At 30.6% G+C, this 23,534-nt stretch overlaps 1 protein-coding gene across 1 annotated transcript; it reads left to right on the top strand.

The window, feature by feature from the left end:
- The first annotated feature begins 1,600 nt into the window (after positions 1-1,600).
- On the top strand, positions 1,601-12,349 carry LOC103497376 (nicotinate phosphoribosyltransferase 2). The gene is made up of 15 exons (XM_008459539.3): positions 1,601-2,033; positions 3,564-3,711; positions 4,309-4,428; positions 4,552-4,686; positions 4,770-4,831; positions 5,415-5,490; positions 6,570-6,671; positions 7,331-7,447; positions 9,062-9,120; positions 10,307-10,481; positions 10,751-10,885; positions 10,983-11,081; positions 11,720-11,828; positions 11,915-12,027; positions 12,122-12,349. Exons 1-15 carry the CDS (start codon positions 1,876-1,878, stop codon positions 12,197-12,199), a joined length of 1,686 nt encoding a protein of 561 aa, XP_008457761.2. The 5' UTR covers positions 1,601-1,875; the 3' UTR covers positions 12,200-12,349.
- The last annotated feature ends 11,185 nt before the right edge of the window (positions 12,350-23,534 follow it).

Genomic DNA, 23,534 nt, shown 5'->3' with positions numbered 1-23,534 from the left:
AAATTATTTTGAAAATTAATTTAACTCCAATTTTTTTTTGTTGAAAAAAAAACTATATAACAATTTGGTCCTTGTTATATTAGTTCTTTCTTCGATTATTATCGTTTTTCAATGCTCATCCCTACCTTTATATAGTTTGAAAATGAAATATCATTCTCGTATTCACATGTTAATACATTTATTTAAAAAGTTATATCATTAATTTTTTTTAATAAAAAAAAAAGGAAGAAGAAAACTCAAAATACAAAAATAGATAATTGGAGGACCTAAATGAAAATTTACACCTTCTTTATTAAGTTTTGAACGAACAAGCTATAATAAAATTTGAAATGTATAAAATTAGACAAAGTAATTGAAGGTTAATTATGAATTTTTTTTTTAAGAGAAAAATGAATGAAACAACAAACAAATAGAAACAAAAGTTGTAAAATTCCAAAATAGTATTTGATATGGGATTTTATAATATGCTTAAACCAACATAGAAAAGCACAATTAATCGAATACATTACATTTCTAATCATCTTGAAGTGATTACTTTTGAAATTGAAATCTATATGTATATATAATATATAGTAGAGGTTGCGTTGCCTTGAATTTGCCAAGAATATTCCATGTTAAAATTGATGAATGTCCATAATTAAAATCGTTATGATCACCTTAGCATTAAACCAAAATTTAAGGTCACTCCAAGAACTTCAAACAAAGGTGACTTTCCATTCTTGACTTGTACCTTTAAATATACTAGCAAGTATTGATCGGTCGGGTTGTTTCGTTCGATCAAATCAACAACGAATTGACTATGAACGGTTTAAGTAAATGTGTCAAACCGATCATGACCATAAAGAAGTACAAATCAAGCGTTGGTTGATCGATTTAGATTATTTTGAGTCTTTAAAATTTTTTAAAAATGTTGCCGGTTTGGAAAACTGACCGAATATCTTCTTATTTCAAACAACCGTCTTTGATTTGGTATGTCGGTTCTGTTTTTCAATCTATCATGCTCACACCCTAGCAAAAATGGTATTTACATTTATATAAGACCAGTTCATTGTAAGTGTCATACACATGAAGTTTGAAAAAGAAAAAAGAATGAGATTTGTGACATTTTAAAAGGTAAAAGACGTGTTTGTTAATTCAAAGATAGCACTTTGACCCAAATATTGTAAGTGGAAAAGGATGTATTATGGTTAGGTTGTAATGTTTCATATTTATAGTTTAAATCATCGCACTGATACATAAGAGATTACACTACTTTGCATGTCATCCCTCCGAGAAAAATTATATGGATAAAATGGAGACGTTTTCGTATATTTGTGTATATAGATAGAAATTTAAAATATACAACGGCTAGAACTACTTACCTAATCAGTAAATCAATTTGGAAATGATTAAGTAAGATTTAAAGAAGTGATGCAAATTTCAATCTCCATTCTATCCAAGATGCATAAAAAAAGTTGAAAAGGTATAGATAAATTGTTAAATTTGAATAGTAGATTTCTATCCTATCGAGAATCGTAGAAAAGTATAGTATTAATTCTAACCATTCTTCGATAATTTATTTACGAAATCATAACAACTAAATTCAAACCCTTATCTAATGTCTAATGTATGAGTATAAAAGGAAAAAGAAGAAAGCTCGTAACTTTGATTTGGTGGTCAGTTACTCTCTTCTTTTTCGTTGTCTTTTTAACGGTCTCCTTCTCTCTCTCTCTCTCGCTCTCGGTTGTGTGATGTACGATCGAGTTCCGATATCCACTTTCTTTCCTTCTTCCTCCATGTTCAACACTTCCCGCGAATTTCCTTTCTAAGGTTTCGTTTTTCTCTACAAATTCAATTCATTCTCTCTAAACCTTGAGCTTTTTTACTTTTTCCCTGATGGCCGAGAAATCAAACGGGCCTAGAAATGGCGATTGTTCCAGTCGGGTCATTCATGGCCCAACCAACCCCATGGTTTCTCCTTTGTTAACCGATCTTTATCAGTTCACTATGGCTTATGCTTATTGGAAAGCCGGCAAGCATAACGAGCGAGCTGTGTTAGTTCTTTCTTCTTCTTCTCTCTTTTATATAATGCTTTTGTTGTTTTTGTTGGGAATGGAAATTCATTTTTTTTTCAATTGGGGTTGCTCTATTTCTCTTGATTTTTTTTTTGTTTCTTTATTACTTTGGCTGTCGTGTTTGATTTTCAAATTGTTTGCTACTGAGTTGGGAACTTGTGAAATTGAGTCGAGGGGGGAGGTTATTACTGTTTGAATTAGGAATATTAGTGTTTAAGTATATATTCGTGAAGAGTTTAGGATTCTGACTTGGTGGTGTTGCATGAATTGCAAAAGAACAATTCATTATCTGGTGAAACCCATGTTTCTGTTTTGCGTTCTATGCCCTTTGGACTATTTCATTCCTTCTCAATGAAAACAAAGTTTATAACTTTCAAATAATAATAATAATAATTTTTTAAGAAAGGCTCTGTGTTAATTAAAAGATCCCTCGAACGCCTTACTCGCCCACATACTTTCTATGGCTTTGAACGTTTGGCCTGGATTTTTTTTTTTTTTTTTTTGCACTCCGTTGGGGTTTGCTATCGAGTAATTTCTGTATTTAATTCTCGTTTCTAAAAAATTCTGGTTATTTTCATATGATACTATTGCTTAATTCTTTTTCCTCAAATGCGATTATAATTAGCTCTCTTGGTGCATTGTCTTTGTGAAGGAACAACTAATTGCTGGTAGGTAATACATTAATCTGGGTTTCAAATTGTCATTTCTAACTACCATGAATTGGTCTACTAGTCAGTAAGGGCCATGAAAACAATTAAAGGCTTTGAGGGAATGAGTTCGACCTTGAGAATAGTCAAGGTGTGTATCAGCTAGTGTAGGCGCTCTTGAATATATATGTATATATAAAAGAAGTTTTTATTTCTGAATTTTGAAGTGGAAGTGTCTGTGTACAACTAATATGGTTCATCAATCACGTTGATTCTACTTTTCTAAATGAACAAAATCTTTATTTTGAATTAACAACCTACAATCTTCTTCTGTTACGAGGTTAAACAATTTTATTGGAGCTTTTGCTCTAGCTGTTTTATTACTTGAAGCTGTAGATGATACACTAGTCTAGTTTGGACTCAAGGGTATGTTTTTAACCAATTGAGTTTTGCTCAAGTTGGTGGCTTGAATATTGTTATTTCTAACTTGTGAAGTGTCTTTGTAATGCTAATCTGCAAAAGCATATTAAGCTTCAAAAACAAATCCAAAGTTTGGATGTTGGAAATTAATCTTGGCATTTCATTAACTGGTTTGAGCATTGGCTGCATCTAATATTTATTTTTTTTAATAAATAGAACTAAATCCAGCCTTTTTAGGATATTACGTTTACGACAATATCTAGAAGTTGAAAGTCTGGTTTTCCCAACATGGTTGATTTGCCAGGGCAATTCAATTTTTTTTTTCATTCTATAGAAACCATATCGGCTCTCCAAGGCCTTGTAAGTTATGATACAGCCTTTGAGGGAGAAAATATGCTTATTTTTATTTAGAGGCCTTTTTTGTTAAATTTTTGTGGTCCAGGTTTGATTTATATTTTCGGAAGAATCCTTTTGGTGGTGAATATACAATTTTTGCTGGTTTAGAAGAGTGCATAAGACTTATTGCTAATTTCAAATTCACAGAGGAAGAAATCTCTTTTATCAAGAAGTCTTTACCTTCATCCTGTGAGGTAACCAAATTTACTGATTATGTGTTTGGTATACACTGATTATGTGGTTGGTATACACGTCAACTTTTATTTTGGTATATGTGGTAGACACTTCGTATTTTAATTAATCAGATGTTGCATTTATGTGGTAGCCCATGCATTATCTATGATTAAAATTGGCACATGTCACTTCCTTTGTTCAACACAAGATACAAGGGCACGCACCATTAACTCTTAGTGATTATAAAGATAAGGTAAAAAAGGAGACATAGTCTTGATACCCAAATGTTATAGGATCAGACAGGCTGTCCCGTGAGAATAGTCGAAGTGCGCAAAAGCTAGCCCAAATGTTACAGAAATAGAAATACATTTCAATGTACCTAAGAGGTGTACCTTACTTAATAAAGTATTCCTCAATTGATTTGCACGTTGTTCCTTACATTAGATAAAGCACACATATGGTAGTTAACATATCAACCACATTAGTTATATTTCATTGTAACTTTAAAATGCAATTTTGATAACTCGGTGACGTTCATAAGGCTCCTTGTTTGGTGAGTTAACTCCTACAGGAATCACTTGTTCTGATGCTGAAGAACTTTTGTTGATTAAAAATAGGATGCGTTCTACGATTATCTTAGAGGAATCGACTGTTCTGATGTTGAAGTCTATGCTATTTCAGAGGGGTCAGTTGTTTTCCCAAAGGTGCCCCTAGTGAGGGTTGAAGGGCCAGTTGCCGTAAGTGTCAAGAAAATTTTCCCCTACTGAAATAGTTAACACTGGATTTGGGAATGTATTTTATTTCTTTGTATTCATCCGAGATATTCTTACTAATTCACATTTCTACCTTTTTTATTTCAGGTAGTTCAATTACTTGAAACTCCATTTGTAAATCTTATTAATTATGCATCGTTAGTTGCCACAAATGCTGCAAGACATCGTTTTGTTGCTGGAAAATCTAAAATTCTTCTCGAGTTTGGACTTCGACGAGCTCAGGTTTCTATTTCTTTCATTGCTTACCTTTCTTAGTTCTAAATTTTGTTCATTCTCATCCAAAAGAAATTTTTACTTGGTTTTAGGGACCTGATGGTGGAATTAGCGCCTCAAAGTACTGCTATATTGGAGGATTCGATGCAACAAGGTAACCTTTCATCTCTACCAATCATCTTGCGTTGATTATTATTATTGTTGTTGTTATTGATAGAAACAAACATTTCATTTGATGTAACAAGGTAACCTTTCATCTCTGGCAATAATCTTGGGTCATATAATTTACTTTTTCTTTATTTTAAAAGATAGCACCCGTGTCCTTTCTGGTAATGATCTTTTGACGGTTTTTTTGTTTCTTTTTGACCTATAATTTCTTTATGAACTTATTCCTTAGTTACTCTTAAGTTAACAAAAGTAGCTTTTTATGGGGGAAAGAGATTGCACCAGTTGATCTGTTACTGCTGATTGTTTCCTATCATATTCAGAGGAAGTAAAAGGTTGCATCTGGCTGCCATTCCTTCCCTTCTTACTGTATATATTAGCTCGAGTTAGAGGATGTAAAAGTTCCCGTTTTTTTGAGTTTGATGGTGGTATACATACTATGAGATCAGTGAAACTGCCGGTAAATTGGCGAGATAGTCCTGAAACTAGAAAAAAGAGTACTCGCCAATCTCTATCAGCAGCTTCTAACTTTTAATATAAGCTAAAATATACTCCTTTTCTCTTTTACACAGCAATGTTGCAGCTGGGAGATTATTTGGCATACCACTTCGTGGGACACATTCACATGCATTTGTTAGCTCATTTATGGTTTGTTATTCTCTAATTACACTTGCTAGCTTCTTTCCCAACTTTTTGATGTAGTGGTAAATGTGAAATGCAAAGAATGGGGAACTTTATTTTCTTGCCCAAACACACGTTAGATAAAAACGCTGTCTCATGAAAGGTGATGGAACTATAGAAAAAGTTGTGAATGGAGATGTTAAACAAAATACCTTCCTAGTGGCATATATAGGAAAAGGAATTTAACAAAAGTACATCTTCTTTTTCAGTAGGAAACTTACCGATAAGATAAAACTATAAAAGGTGAGAGAACTTTCCTTTTTGAAGGAAATTACAAAAAGAAAAAAAAAACCCTTTGACTCGATCTAGGAGAAGTTTTTACCTCAAGAACTTAGACTCGAGACATCAAGAGCAAGCTAAAAATAGAACATATTTACAAAAGCAATGGTCACTCTCTTCCTCATAAAAAGTTTTCCTATTACTTTCCAGCCAATCATGTGCTCGGAGAGAGCAGCTCAGGAAAAGATATAGAAACCAGGCTCCACAAATTTGAAATGCTTGATTTCAATGAGTGTGGTTACATACAGGTGGTTAATTCTCCCTGAGGGAGTTGTTTCTCTTCCCTTTTCCAATATAGCTTTGCCTACAACGAAAAATGTTTGTCCCGAGGAGTTTCATAGTACTCCTTTAATTGGACAATAGAGACATAGGCTATATTGGTGAAAAGAGGTGTTACTTTGCACTAAGGGATGACCAGAAAAACTTTTCGAGTCATAGAACCCATGGTAAGGTTGCTGGTTTTCACAAAAAGTTTTATATTCCTTTCATTACATGTGCATAAAAATGCCCTGATGATGAGTTTCCAAAGAAGTTCTTTTCCTTTTGAGGGGTGACCCTCAATAGTGAGATGGACAGAACTAAGTGGGCCATTGGTTAGCAACAGACCAGGAGAACCTTGATAATATATCATTTCAAGCCAATTAATAACTCTCTTAAGTTGAAATATTTTGGGCTTTTCACTTGTCACATAAACACCATTATGTCAGAAGCATTTATCAGTTTTAGTTTATTGCTATATAATATCAATGATCATGTCTGATTTGCAGAGCCCAGATGAGATCATAGATAAATCACTTCGTAGCAGTGATGGCTCACGCACTTGTGAAGATTTTCTTAGTGCAGTTCAAACGTTGTTAAATAAGATTCAGGTATTCGACCATTATGCTTTTGAGGTTTTGTTCTCTGTTAATTTACAAATCCAAAGAGGGAGTTTATGAGTTTCAGGTAGGCAGTGGCAGTGGCAGTTTTCTGAAAACAGTTTGTGGTGTCTGGGTTATCATAATTTTTAGAGTGTCTGATTTATTATAATTTTACTTCTATCAATACGGTCTTATATTAATTATTTTTTGATTTCCGGTTCTTATCAACTAGCAATGAATTTGTTTGTCACTTAGATTACTAAGTTAGATTCTTTATCAGGCTTAGTTGGTATCTTCTACAAATTGAGGGGGTGGGGATTCACAACTTATTTTCCATTGTTTATTTATTTATTTTTATTATTTTGGGAGTTTAGATGCTAGGCTGCATTCTGAGGAAATGGTTTTGGCTTTTAATTGCTATGTGGTAAAGTTAATTGCAGTTAATTACGAAGAAGAGTTAGCTAGAAAGAGTGGTTGGGCCACAAAGCTGAGTGCATAATAAACTACAAGAATTTTATTCCATATTGCTTTGCCCCATTGTGTCAGGCTGCTGATTATATTTATGCTTTTTGCATGCATGTGATCTCTAATTTTTTTTTTTTTTTTTTTTTTTTTTTTTTTTGTATTGTACCTTCTGCTAATTCATACCCAACTTCTGCACATGGCAGTGGCTACCTTCATTACATGGCACTTTTGGTGAGACCAACCAAAGTGAGTTGGCTGCATTCACTTCCTATGCTTTGGCATTTCCATCTGACTTCCTTGCTCTTGTGGATACTTATGATGTGAGTTAAAGAATTGCTAAGATACGTACTTTATAGTTCCTTTTATTTATTTCATGCATTTTCTTTGTTGATCGTGTTAGCTTATCCAGTTAATTTCCCTTTTATTGGCACTTTATCATTGCTTAAAGCTTTATGTGCTATTGTAGTATAGGGATGTAATCAAAATGTTGGAGAAACAATCAGAGAGAAAACCAATTCACTGTACAAATTGAAAATTGGTTAAATTTTGTTTTAAATTTATTATACAATTTCAATTTACGTCTTGATGCTTTGTTAGAACATTATTCAATCACGTTTGGACTATTTAAATAAATAATACTTTAATGCTACATAGAGAAACGGTTAAATTCTAGGCAAAAATCTCATTATTGTTATCTGCTCTTTCTGGAGGAGATTTTTTTTTTTTTTTTTTTTTTTTAATTCTTGAACTACAACTAGACATGGCATAGGAAACTAGAAGACGGGGATTAGCAAGCGCATCCAGATATCTCATCATATCCTAATACAAAATACAACTATTCAAAAATAGAAGATACCAAAATTAAACGAAAGAAACAAAAGCATTACAATTTATACAAAGATCCTGGATGGAATAATCACCAAATGATTTAGATTGAGAACACCATGAAGAGGCTAGAAGACGAGCTAAGCTAAGCTCAACCGAGTAAACCAATCAATATACTTGTGAAATATTTGTCGATTGCACTCGAACCAAATCTCTGCAATCAAGGCCTTGATTGCATTTTTCCATAACAACTGAGCAAGCTGGTAGTAATGGTTCAATGAAAACTTGAGAAATAGTCTCCCTGAAAAAATGCCCAAAGACCCTATGGAGGTTAAAATAAGAAAACAGTTTCCAACAACAACGGCTTGAGAACGAACAATCAAAAAACATCACTAGCTAAACATAGAAGACAGGTGGAAGGAGATAGATAGTGAGACTGGAGCTTTTGTTGCAAGGGTATGGGGTTGGATGCGTTGAAATACTGGAAACCTAAACTTGAACCTATTAAATATAGGCTAAGATAACAGATCAATTTGTAAGGACCCTGGATAGGAAAACAGTGGATCATTCGTAGAAAATGAAGATGGTTATTAGTGGGGGCATATAAGTACATGGTTAGTAAGTTTCTTTTGAAAATGAGACAAGCTTCTATATTATTAATAATAAACTCAAAGTACAAGAGAGATATGCAATGAGAGTAATAGAGAAGCCTAGAAATGGGGGAGAGAGAGGATCAGTAGGTGCACTCGGACATCTCAACTAGGTTGACACCCCATAGCATCCTCATCATATCCGAAAAACAAGAACAATACTAAGGTCATGAAAAAACCAAAGTAAACACCCAAAATAACAATATAATCTACCTACGTAAGACAGAAGCAAAGATGAAAAGTAAAAACTTGACAGTAGAAATACATATTAAAGCCAGTCAAAACTACAAAAGCACTAATTTTGAACCAGCAAGATACATATTGATTTTATCTTGTGAAACTTCGAAACTTATGAATATATTTTAATACGTGTAATCTATATTCTTCATTTCATACCGTTCATATTTCTTGTTGATGCCTGCATTTATAGCCAAAGTAATATTCACATTTATTTGCCAGGTTATTCGGAGTGGAGTTCCTAACTTCTGTGCAGTTGCTCTGGCACTTAGTGATTTGGGGTATGCCTGAAGTATACTTAACATTTACGATTATGTGTGATTATATAAAGTGAGTTTTCTGTGGACTTAATCAAATCATGACTGTAATTTTACTAGATTTTTTTGTTATTCTTTTAGTTCGCACTTTCCACTTAAGTGCTCTTGTTTCTTTTGTTTTCAGACATCCATGTACGTTTGTAATTTGACTGGAAATCTGACGTTGCATTTTTATTTTATTTTATTTTTACTTTAATTACCCATTTTACTACTTTTCTCAACTTCACTGAATCTGCGAATCAGTTAGTTGGCTGGGATATGAGTGTGTGGTTTGGCTGCTAATTATTTTTTAGTATCATCCGGCTGCTAAAACATTTAGGATAGAAAGTGTCAATCGCAGTTACAATCTAGAGTATTAAAAAGCTTTAGCTAGTCTCTGTGGCACCCTGTTGTGGTATTAATTTATTTAAGAGTAATCAGAATATCCATTGTAAAAAGCTATCTAGCTGGACGAGAGAGTAAGCTGTAATTGCAAAAGGAAACGTTTTTACACCAATAGAGAGCCATAAAAGAAGCAGAATCCAATATTTCTTCCAGCCTTCAATCTTTCCCTTGAAAAACAAGAGTTCCTCTCATTCCAAATCTACCAAATGGTTGATCTTCTGAGTTCTGATATGAAGCCACATAACCTTCTTGGACTGACTTTAAGGGTGATGGATGAGCAGTAAACACAGGCATTCAGTGATCCATTGGGGAGAACCACACTCCAATTGAAAGCTGAAAACAGATTTTAGCAAATGATCAAGGAGAAGAGCAGTAAACTCAGGCATTCAAAGACTGATAAATGATGCATTAAGTAAGATAGTTGAGCATTACAATAATCAGGGTCTATAGTTTCAATCAGAAACGCATTGTTGTTCATCGAGAGTTGCTGAAAATTGGTAATGGCTGATATAGTTGTGTATGTACATTGGCCGAATTGTTATTGTCGAGTTCAGGCCTCTAAGACTATTGATCACTAAATTTTACATTCAAATATTTTCAATTAGGTTTATGTCTATTTCATTTGGTAGCCAAGTAGGCGTATCTATTGATTTATATAAAAGGGAAAATTAAGTTATGCGATTTTTCAGATTATTTTGGTACTAGTTAACATTTTGAGCATATGATTGAACTTTTGAGTACTAATTCTCAATTCTATTTAGTGTAGGTACCAAGCTAAAGGGATTAGGTTGGACTCTGGCGATTTAGCATATTTGTCATGTGAGGCACGAAAATTTTTTCAGGCTATTGAAAAGGAGTTTGGGGTGCCTGGATTTGGAAAATTAAATATTTCTGCCAGTAACGACCTCAATGAGGAAACTTTAGATGCTTTAAACAAGCAGGTAATCTTTATGAAACAAATTGTCTTGATTTTTTTTATATTTTTGGAATTGTGTCAGAATTTATAATGATCCTCGAGATGTATTTTCCTGTTGGTGAACTTTTCTATCGACTGAAACATAAGACAGTAGCATTCCCTCCCCTCTCGGTTGAGATAAGCTTAGTGATTTTGAATAGGAATTGAATCATTCCTCTGGTAGATTCTCTTAAAAAGATATTAAAAATATAAGGTCTGCAATGTATGCAATAAATTGTTTATCATCCTATGCAGGGTCATGAGGTTGATGCATTTGGAATTGGGACCTATTTGGTTACATGTTATGCTCAGGCTGCTTTAGGATGTGTCTTCAAGCTAGTTGAAATAAATAACCAGCCTCGTATTAAACTTTCTGAAGATGTTTCGAAGGTTCTGATTTTACGACATCTCTTGTGAAATTAAGAAGTGCGAATAAATTCCAGCGATATACTCTCACGTTTCTGTACTCATTTCTTCATTGTTTTAGGTTTCAATTCCATGCAAAAAGCGTAGTTTTAGGTTATATGGGAAGGAAGGCTATCCTCTAGTAGACATAATGTCAGGAGAGAATGAACCGCCTCCTAAGGTAAGTCATTAACTTGTATTATTATTTGTAGGACTATGCTTCCTAACTCTTAATATGGTAGTGTTGTTATGTTAGGTTAGTTGAGGTACACGCAAGGTAGTTAGTTTAGGGGATTGTTAGAGTTCATAAAAGGACTTGAGTTTACATCCCTCATATTTATTTTTCATATCCGTTAGGTATTCTCTCATAAATATTTCTGCTAGGTCCTTGTAAAGTATTTTAATATGAAGTACATAGTTGGACCAATTTTGATTGATGTCAAGGGACAGAGGAATCTAATGATGTTAAGTGTGCCAAAATCACTCTAAAACATGCAAAATCAAGTTAATTTTTTCATTTTAATCTTTTTAAGTACATAGTTAGACCAATTTTCATACCATTCCATTAGATTGAGTGAATAAAGGATAGTTTTGAACCTTTTTCTTTTGTTTGTTACTTCTCTACTCCATCTCCTTGTAATCCACAAAAGAAGCTACACAACACACTAATGCTATATATTTATCATAGATACAGGGAATGGTTCTGGCAATCGAGAGCTTTAGAATTATATTATAGTTTAGATAGATTTATTGGGCATTCAGTAAACTATTTACGACAAAAATTGAATATTTTCATTTCTTTTCATGGGAAACTTGCAGGTAGGTGAAAGAATTCTATGTCGTCACCCATTTAACGAATCGAAAAGAGCATACGTCGTGCCACAGCAAGTAGAGGAGCTTCTCAAGTGCTACCGAAGTGGAAAATCAGGTGAAAACCATATCCCTTCCACCGAAAATTCGTTCTTTGACCATCCAGTCATTGACTAACTCATTTCCTTAACGCTTCTCCTGAAGGTAAAGCAGAAGAATGTTTACCAGCTCTGAAGGACATAAGGGACCGTTGCATTAAACAACTCGAGAAAATGCGTCCCGATCACATGAGAAGACTTAATCCAACGCCTTACAAAGTATGCTATCAATACATTTCAATCTCATTGGTACTTGTTTCACCATCTTTGATGAGATGAGTTTTGACAGATTTAGAATATGTTATATATGCAGGTTAGCGTAAGTGCAAAACTATATGACTTCATTCATTTCTTGTGGCTAAATGAGGCACCTGTTGGGGAGTTGCAATGATGATTGAATTGCTGTGGAGGCCATAGTAAGATTTGTTGTTTCCTATAGTAATACAGATGAAAAACAAGCTTTTACTTAGCTCTTGGAGAAGAATTGCTTATTAGTTTTTACTCTCAATAAAATATTACAATGGCTTGCCTTTATGATTTAGACTCTGCTTTTCACTTTCTTTGTTAATAGTTTGAATGATAAATCATTCCCCTAATTTTCATGGAGTTTCATTTTTGCTATTTGTAGAATGGGATTGAACTTTTTTTTTTCTTTTGGGTTAAATTATAAATTTGGTCTCTGAAGTTAGAATTTAGAATTTACGGTCCTTTTGAATTGACTAAGAAAAAGATGTTTTCCAAAAAACTCATTTTTGTTTGAACTCAATGTTATGAAAATTGTTTAAAATACACTTAGAAAACTATTTTGATTAGCTTTCAAACTCTTTAATTCTTTTTCAAATAACTTATTTTTTAAATCAAACACTTAGAAAATGTAATCCAAACGCACTATTAATCTCAGATTTGATCTTTATTATTTGATAAAACCTTAAAAATAGTTTATATGGTTTGATAAAGTTCTCTTAACTATATAGGTATGGACTAAATTTTGACTTTCTTCTAAACTATAAGGATCGAACTTGTAATTTAACTTTTCTTTTTTGTCGGAGCTTTTAGGTCTATTTCACTTTGACTTGGGTGATGTATTTGACACTAATACTCATTTGGTTTTAAATTCAATTTGTAAATTAAAATTGAACCAATTCGATCCAGTATGATTTTAGACCTAATCAATTCAATTTGTTTATACTTCAATAAAAAAATCAATAGAAAGAGTAAAATCATAAACATAGAAACAAATGAATTAGAGTTGAAAAGTAATTAAGAATCTAAAGGTATTAAGATGTTAAAAAAATTGAGATCGAACAAACATAAAACGCTTCACAGAGATAGAGTTGGGATAGGAGTTGGATTGGAAAGTATCGAAATTTCTAGAAATGTTATTCCTTCGGTTTTGGGATTTTTATGGGGAGGCGTGGAAAAGCCGACTTGCTCTCTCGGTCACCGCCGGTGGAGGTTATCAAATATTGGGGCAAGAGATTCTTATTTATTTATTTATTTTATCCAATAATAAAAGAAGATTTGCATTCGGGTCCCCCAAAAGTTACATAATTATTACCACTTTGTATGATATTCGAATTAATGAATCCCCACAGCATTACATCACCAAATATGTCATCTCTTAAAGCCCTTTTCCCACTCAAATATGTCAGTGGGAATAAATTTAAGTGCCTCGTTTTTCCACTCACACTCACACTACCCTCATCCTCCTTCTGGTTTCATTCATATCATGCATTTTTTGAAATATGAACGATTTCAGTAATATATAACAGTTGTGCTTACAGTTGTGTAAATAGTACTAAACTATAATAACGTGAAAAGAAACAAACAACACATTAACATTTGTTAATCCAGTTCGATGAATGAGTATCTATATTTGGAGGTTGTTTGCCCGAGATAGAAGATTGTATTAATCACGAATACAATAAATGTTGTTATCCTAGAAACTTCGAACTCCAATTGATTGGAAATTTTCTACTATCAATTTTTCTATCGGTATTTATTCTTGATTCACAGTAGCGCACGTAAGCTTCCTGAGGAAGTTACCAATATATAAGGTAAGATCTTAACCACTTGTGTGCAATCTTTTAAGGGGAGATCTTAATCAATGTCTTAACCAATTCTTTAAATAATATGCTAAAATAAAATAGGTAGGACCATTTTAATTTACACTTCTACAACTATTTCATTTTTTAAATTTTGATGAAAAAAAAATGTTGATTTAGGGTTTAAATGATGGTTTTGGTTAGAAGTGTACTTAGATGAGGGTGAAGATAAGATCGAGTCCTTCTTATGTAATGAATGAGATATGATAGATGCATGTTTTGATTCATTTGGCAAGGAAATTAATATAGTGTAACTTGACAACTCTTATATGGATGTCCTCGATTGGAATTTTACTATAAATACGCAAACATGACTTCGTAAAAGGTAAGTTCTACGTAAATTAGTTTCTTATTGACTTACACATTAGAGATCAATGTTGTGACAAGTAACATATTGGTGTCTAGATTCTTTTTGTTTTGTAAGTCTTGACAAAATTCACTATTTTTGTCACGTGAGAATTGAAAGACAAATATTAACATCAATATTTTTTTTATGATTAAGATAACAAAATTGATAGCACTTTGAAGTGTGTTTGTCTCACTTAATTTAAATTCAAGTTTGTTCTTAAATTTAATATGCTTATTTGATGATTTGGTAGGTCTCATGTACAAGAAAGGTAGATTCAAATACTTAATTATAATGAAATTTGAGCTAAAACGGAACAACATTTAGAACGAATAGGTCAAAGCTAAGCGAAGATAAAATGTTTCCATTAGACACACAAAATGGAAATAGAAATCTACTAGACATTTCTAAATTGAAGGACTAAAATATATTTATCTAATATATATGTGTGTGTGAATATATTAAAGATAGCATGTGAATGTTTCCCATGCATTCTTCTTTCATTCCAGAAAGAACACCAAGGAATGAAGAGAAAACCTTAAACGTAACCTTAAAGCCATATATACGTAAAAAGATATTCAAACAAAGAAAGCTTGAGAAGAAAAACCAGAGACAACAAGTTAATAATAAGGCCGGCGACGTCGAGATCGCCAATACGATAGCGGATCGAGCACAAGTTCTAGAGGAATAATGAATCCAACAAATTGAAACATGGTGAAAGTACTGAGAGGAGAAAGGGGAGAAGAAGTTGGCAGTGGTGAGAATAGGGGAAGAACCTCCAACGCCTTCCCGGCACCGCCGTGGATCAACATGGCCTGAAACCTCCAATTAACACATGGATGATCATGTTCTCTTTTGTTGAGTGAATTACTAATAGTAATGCAAATGCATGCAGCGAAAGGTTTCTTTTACTCCAAGCTTGTTTATTGCTAACATGTTATATATATATATATATATATATATATATATATATATATATATATATAATGATATGATATTCTATATTTTATAAATATAAATTCTCAGGATGATTTTTTGGCGCTACAAAACTTTTTCAAATCATCATCTCATATTATCATAATCTATATTAACGAACAAACTAATGAGCATAGACCGAATGTAGCGTTTTGTGTTTGCGATAGTCCTATTTTTTAACGAACTCCAAACTAAATTATAATTTTATAGATTAAAACCAAAACTCTCACCTAAAACTCCATTTTAAAATTAGTTCTCGTCGCTTAATTTTCACAAATGTATAAAGTTTTTACTTTTCGTTTGTAAATGTATTGAATCGTAAAAGGCAACGGGGTTCCATAGCACAAACCACACAATAAAAAATCTACAAAATAATGGTTTAAAAGCAAAAGTTTTCATACTATATATTAGCTTAACGATAATTAGCATAATATCCATAAAGCATGGAAGGTGGTTCGATCTCTCTACGATTGTGGTACTAAAAAGATTCATATACTATTACATAGAAAGATCGAAATCGAATGAAATTAAAGAAATATTTACGTCTCTTTTCATTTTCTAGTTAAGTAGGCTTTCCTAAGAGATGATTTTAAAGCATAAAAATTTAAGATTGAATTATAAAAAAGAAAGAAATCCAAAAGTTTGATTAATTTTCATTATTTTTGTAAAATGATATTCCTTCGTTTGTAGGGAATGTAATTTAAGGCAGTGGAAAAGGCAAGTTGGTCTGTCACCGCCCGAGGAGCTTATCATTATCCGCCCAACGCCTTTTTTTTTTCTTAACTTAATCTATTTTGCTTTCCCGCCCCCAAAAGTTTCTTAAATCCACTTTGCGGCCCTCTTCACTTTTTTTCTTTTATTAATTATTTCTTCAAACTTAGGATTTTAAATCACTTTTCTTTCAATTATTCATCATCAATATAATAATTAATTTTACCCTTTTAAATTTTGTTTCTATATTATAAAATTTCTTTTGAATATTAAAAAAAAACATTTTGAAAAATAACATAAGGGTGATTTTATTTATTTTTTTTAATAGCAGAACGGTGAGATAGGAGATCGAACTCCCGATTCTTAAGAAAGAAGTGTGTCGATGGAAAAATTAATCTTTAACCTTTCAATATCACTATCAAACGCGTTGTTACTCAATTTTAATACTTATAGTTTTAAATGAATAAATACTAAATCTAAACCACTAATATTATTATCAAATTTTTTTAAAATCGACATTTTTATTTGCAAGAAAATTATTGTTATTGTAATTAAGGTTATTTAATCAAATTTAATAAAAATTAATTTTGAAAGATTAAATTTAAGATTTATTAAAAATATTTTTTAAGTTGTTTTTAAATATAATAAAATTAATTAAAATATTTATAAATATACCAAAATATCATTAAATTTTGTTATGTTATTATTTAAAACAATTTTTTTAAAAAAATTATTTTTCTTAATCAAATCCAACATCTTTAATTTACAAATCTTTGATGTCTAAAATAATAAAATTAAACAAACTGTAAATATATATGAACTCAGAAAATGGTTATCTTAACCTTTAATTTATTGAGTTGAAATGGGTGACCTCTAGAATAATATTAATGATGAAAGATATTTGATGTATGATATTATTTTTAAATAACAATCTAATATTTTATTCTAGTTTTCATAGGGAGTTGTAACATGTTGTCTTGATTTTCATAAAATATTTGTTTTCATGATACATATATATATATATATATATATATATATATATATATATATATATATATATATATATATATATATATTTTCTATTCAATGTTGATATTCTTTTTGTGCTAGTGTGGAAAAGAGAAAAAAAATGATGAAGAAAAATAGCTTAAAGTAATCTAACTATTTTGTTCTTTTTTTTTCTTTTTAATAAATAACATATTATTATTTTATTGTTAACGAGTGTAAATTTGATCTTAACTTATTTGAGCGAAATAAACTTTGAATTTGTATTGATTTAAGTATAGTGATTACAATTTATAATAAATATAGGATCATTTGATCCATTCTTTTGAAAAGTAAACTTTTTTTTAGGGTTTTATATATATAGTTTTTCTCAATATTGATTTGTGTCTCGAGAGTTTTGCAGCTTGTTTTCGATGTTGATTTATCTATTTGCAGTTTGTCTTCAATCGTGAATTTTATTTGTTAAGGTTTTGTAACTTGATTTGATGTTGATTTATCTCGAAGTCTTTGCAACTTGTTCTCGAACGTGGGTTTAGGAGGATAATGTGGTTTGATTTATTGTACTTGATCCTCTAATTTTCCTTGTTGGATTTGTGTACACTTGATTTTATGAAATAAAATAAATTTATGTTCTTGAAGTTAAAGTCTTTGAATAGTGTTGGATTTTACAGAGGTAGTCTTCTTAACAATTGGAAGAATTCTCTTTATCTTCTCTGAAAGTCTGAAATTTCTCCTCCCTCTTCGAATGAAACTTATAGAGCTTGTAAGTATACTTTATATGCTTGGGCTTAGTTGGTTTATGAACTTGGCCTTTAGACTCGAATGAACTAGCTAGTTGGACTTGGATCTTGATTAACATTTGAGCCAAATTGAGCTCGTGTTTAGGTTTAACTAAATGTGGGGCTATTTCCTCATATCCATCACCGTTATAAATCTATATTTAATAGAATCTTAGTATTGCTTTATGCAATTTAAATATTAGCGATACCATAAAAAGTAGAAAAAATAGTATAGTTCATGTATCGTGTTAGTTTAGTTTCATCAACTATTGATACACCTTAAAATTATATTCGTGTTAGTTTAGTTTCATCAACTATTGATACACCTTAAAATTATATTAGATATTCATATATCTACCGTGAATAAACGACGAACTCCCTTTCTTTTAATGTTTGATCCTTTTAGTTGAGTTAGATGATATAGTATGATCCATATTCATTTTTCGACTTCACAATTATATATTGTTGTTAGGAGTGTGAACAAAATCTCATATTAATTATGGAAGAAAGTGATCATGAGTATATAAGCCATGGTAATTATCTCCATTAGTATGAGGTGAAACCAATAGAAAAATTACAAGAGTGTATGTCCAAAAGTAGACAATATCATACAATTGTAGAGATATGTGAATGTCTGTTGTCCTTTATCAATTACTGTATTACTAACCATAGATGATTCTTGAAAAATAAGTTAAATTCACGATTAGTGTGGGTTAAGTGTCAGTTAGAACACAATAGGCGAAAATTTTGACTTAAGCTCTCTAACCATCAAGAGTTTAACTCGACTAGTACTTGTATGTACTCGAGGACGAATAGGTCTCCTACCCATCACTTATATATATATATATATATATATATATATATATGGAAAAAACATGGAGTAAGCAAGAATGAATGAACATTTCTAAAATATTTAATACTTTAGTGTGAGCAAGGCAAGGGATGGGACCCACAATAATAAGGTTCCATTGAACCAAATCCAATGATTGTAATTTGAATAACATATATTGTAAAGTTGTAAGTTGCAAGACTTCCCATGCACCCTTTTATCTCTTATTTGACAATATCATTGATTTAAGTTAGGGTATGTGTGACTAAAGTTTTGGTACCTTGGAATTTGTAGTTTTAAGTTGTAATGGATGATTAATTAATTTCATTTAATTAAAATACAAAGTTGATTTGTGCGTACTAACTTTCTGTTGTCAAATATCAATAGTTCAATCCTCGACTTTTGATAACCATTTGATTAATTTTTGTATTTTGAAAATTTGTGTTTGTTTTCTCCTCATTTCTCACATATGGCTCTCATTATATTCCTCTTATATAAACATTTTTCAAAATTTGGATTTCTCTACATCAAAAAATAAAAACACGTTTTTGAAACACAAAGACCACGTTTTAGTAAATCATTTGGTTTTTTAGGTTTTAGTTTTAAAAAATTGAGCCTATAATCCCTCGTTCTACCTCTAATTTCTTTTTAATTATTTTATTATCTACTTTTCATTTGTGTTTTGAAAAACCAAGCGAATTTTGAAAAAAATTTAAAACTTGTTTTTGTTTTTTACATTTTGACTAAAAATTCAACTCTAGTCCTTGCTCTTTAGACATGTATAATGAAACAAATTTGGTTTTCAAAAACCAAAAAACAAAATTATTTTCGAAATGGAACTTTTAAGTTTTCAAATTTTATTTAATTTTGAAAACATTTATAACTTTAAATAACAAAAATTTTTGAAAAAATTTATAACTTTTAAATAACTTTGCTGACTTAATTTTTAAAAAAAATGTTTAAATTGTTTGAATGGGTTTATGGTAAAAGCTCCAAGATATTAATTTTGATGTGAATGTTTTTTTTTTTTTTAAAAAAAGAAGTGTATGGATATTTATTTAATTTTAATGAGATCATTAATTTCATTGTATTTTATCATCTAGAATAGACAATTAATTATGGTTGAATTTAGCTTATTTTGAAAAATTTAATTTAATTTAATTTAATTTAATGTTATGAAATAGACAACTAAAAAAGTGGGAAAGCGTAAAACATTAGAAAATTCAATGCAAAGATTTAGTGATTTACAAAGTGTGTTAGGTTATGTTCAAAAAGAGAGGAGACTTGATTTTATAAAAGGAAAAAGAAAACCATAATACAAATTCAAAAGGTTTTAGAAAGTCAAAGAGTTTATATACACAATACACAACTCTAAACCCTAAGACCAAAACTGTAAATAACATAAATATGAATAAATAAAGTTTTGGAGGCAAGCTTCAGTGGATCGTGTCAACCATGAACCTCGATTCGCGTTGGTCAGCAAGGACTCTTATGGTTGATCATTTAAAGCGTCATATAACATAGTCAAAGCATTCTAATATTAAACTTAAACAACGATGTTAAAAATCTCGATGCATATATGAAAGAAGGTATACACGATTCGTGAATAGTACCACTTAAATTATGTTAATATTTGTTCCAACACTATTTTATTTATCAAATAAAAGGCATTGGTATTAAGAATAAATATTATTCCTCAATGGCTAATAGGAATTTGGGAGAGATGTCATTGAAAGGGATTGAAGTGAATGTGTGAAAGAGAGAGGTCATATTTATTGGTAAGGTGGTGATGAATTAAAGGAGAAAGATCCTTGAGTTGGTAGAAAGTTGAGGAGTTGATCATTTGAATGGGAATAGAAGCAGTGGATGAGGGGTCTTATTTAATTACAACCTTGTAATCATATCTTAATAAAAGTGTTTTTATATTTAATATATGTTTAGATCCCATATATAGGTTGATACAATGGAAGAGAACGATCGTTCAAGAAATAGATGTAAGTGGGTTAATTAGAAGTTGAAATTTGTTTAATTTTCTTCGACAGAGTATTTTTTACGATATGTATGATGATGAGTGCATCTTTCCAACACAAATATTCATGTTGGCCATAAACAATAATGTTGACAGGAGTAAAATCAGCTCATATATTTAAACATTTACGTTCCTAAGATTAATATAGTTTGGTTTGATTTGTTTTACTTGTTATCGTCCAACTTGGCATGTGAAAAATCTTCTATCGAGGAGATTTCTTAAGTTATCGATTGACTTGATAATTGAAGACAATATTTAAAATTATATCATCTAACATTCCCAAAACATAAAACCTCCTAGATCCCCTACTCCGACATCATCTTAAATCACTGAATGCCCCAAATGCTTAAGATGGTGAGTAAAAGCAAGATTCTTATAAGATTTTTTTCTCTCAGACAGACAGAGCACTGTTTTCTCAAGTACTCAGTATCGTAGCCTTTTTCAAATGGACGTGGTTGGTTTATATTTGTTTGTACCTTGACCTCAAACACACGTCCGTCTAAACCTTTTTGTTTTTTTAAATCCAACACATTCGAAAGTAATAATGATAAAATAAACAAATTTGTTTGTTTGTTAACTAAAAAGAAAAAAGAAAAAGAAAGTGGAAAGAGGAATAGGGAATTGGTGTGTGATGAGATGGGTAGGTAAAAGGTGGGCAATTGGGGGGAGGGACTATGTGACTGACAGTCAAGTTTCTCTCTGTCTTTGACAGTTTTGGTTTCTTCAAACTTCTAATCCATTTTTCTTTCCCATATTCATTGCATACTCTGATCTCCCCACCACCAATAATAATACCCAATACCTTAACCTTACAATTCCCTTTCTCTATAATTATTCTATTCTATCTTTCAACTTCAAAACTCTATTTCTTTTACTGTTTCCTTCCCTTCAAACATTTAGTTATTTAGTTCGGACATAGAACTACGTGTTCGGAATAGAGGGATTTGTCGAGAAAGTAGAGAGAAAGAGAATGACAGTAGTGAACCGTCGAGGTTGAGTAATTTAAGTATTCGTTTATCAAATTTGTAGGTCAAACATTTTCTCTAAAAGTTTTGTTTTAATAATATATATATTTGTTTGATCGACGGTTTATTTACTCAAAAGGAGTGAGTTTTGATTATAACGAATGATGTTTAACGTGTAATATTATTTGAAATGTCTCGATCATGAGATGTAATTGTTTAAATTTGCATAAGATCGACATATATGTGGATTAAGTGATCAAAAGTTTGAATCTTACCTACTCTCGATTGAACAATTTTTTTAAAATTATATTTTATTGATACTATTTAAATAATCAATTTTTTTTTTATTTAGAAAAAATTGTGTTGCATATCTTCTCGTTAAATATTTTTTAACATATGAAGTGGAGTAATCAAACACTTAATTTCGAAGTCGATGATACTGATTTTGACAATAAATATTTCTGCATGGAAAGAAAAAAAAACATTGGTATATAAGATTCTAGAAATAATGTATTTTAGTTAATAAGAGAATCTTCTTCAATAATATTATTGAATTCCGACAGGATGCTTTTATTCAAATGATTTTGGAATTGTATTCTTTCCCCATTGTTTGTTGGGTTATACTTATTGTTTATTACTCCCAAATTTTAGTTTCTTATTTTCCAAAATTAAAAGAAAAAGTGAATCAAAATATAAATTAAATTATTTTGAAATCTTCAACTAGAAGTCGATCGATCCATCGGTACTTATCATTAATAGATTCTAAAATTTTGTTATATTTATAAATATTTTGATATTTTTTTAAATAAATTTAAAACCAGTTATAAGTCTAATTTGTTCAAAATTAATTATTATCTAAATTAGTTAAATAATAATAACCATTTAGGTAAAATAAAAACAGACACTATACATTTATTTTCATAACATATGAAGGTAATGTTCAACAAGATGAAATTGTTTGAAGAAAAAGAAAAAGAAATACTCGTACAACGACTAAAATTAGACGAACGATAGTTCGATGACATTTTAACTAAAACTATATTTGTATATGTACTTTTGAAAGTGATTCTAAAAATAAAAAGGGAATACTACCTTTCTTTAGTCCTAAAGTTTTGATGGATATGTTTTTTGGTCCCTGAGTTTGAAAAATTGATCTTTTTAGTTTTTGAGTTTTAAAAAATAAATGTACGAGGATCCGGAAGTATTTTATGTTTGATTTTTTCAAAATAATTATCTATATTTAAATTTAAAAAATAATTTTAGAGGAGAAATATTTTTTTAAAATTATTCTTCTAATTTAAAATATCATACAATTACTTAATTTGATAGACTAAAAATGTTCGTTTTAAAAATTCAAGGACGAAATGAGTATAGTCTTATAAGCCTGTAGTCTAAATATGTTTATTTTTAAAATTCAGAAAGTAAATGCAAGTATTCATCAAAACCTAGAAATTAAAAGGTAATTTTTTTCAAATAAAAAACAAGGAATAAAATTATTCCAAAAGCAATAAACAAAATATGTTTATGGAACATTGTATATATTAATTATAGGTGAATATATTGATTCTTCTTCTTCATCTTTTATATGCATTAAGGTCCTAGAAGTAATAATAGAATACAATTCATGACCACAAATTATTTGATAAGATCTACCTATTTAACTATTTGGACATGTCATATAAGAATTTAAGTCCATATATTAAAAGTTTGTCACTCTTTTTTAATCATATGCTTAAAAATATAATATGTTAGATTCTTATAGAGAATATAGTTCGATGTTAGATTAACGTCATTTCAATGTGTAGTTTTATATATCCAATATCCATATGATTGATATTAATAATTATATGTTATTTGAGTTGATATAAGATTAGAGTCAAGTGGATAAATATGAGAAAATAGAGTGATTAATCAATTACGGGTTTAATAGTATTTTTCGACCTTTTGGTTGGGTGTTTTTTTAGGTCAACAATTGCTGAACT

Source organism: Cucumis melo, chromosome 11, assembly GCF_025177605.1.
Source record: "Cucumis melo cultivar AY chromosome 11, USDA_Cmelo_AY_1.0, whole genome shotgun sequence".
In the NCBI taxonomy this organism is placed as follows: Eukaryota; Viridiplantae; Streptophyta; class Magnoliopsida; order Cucurbitales; family Cucurbitaceae; genus Cucumis; species Cucumis melo.
This window is presented reverse-complemented; position numbering and strand designations above follow the sequence as displayed.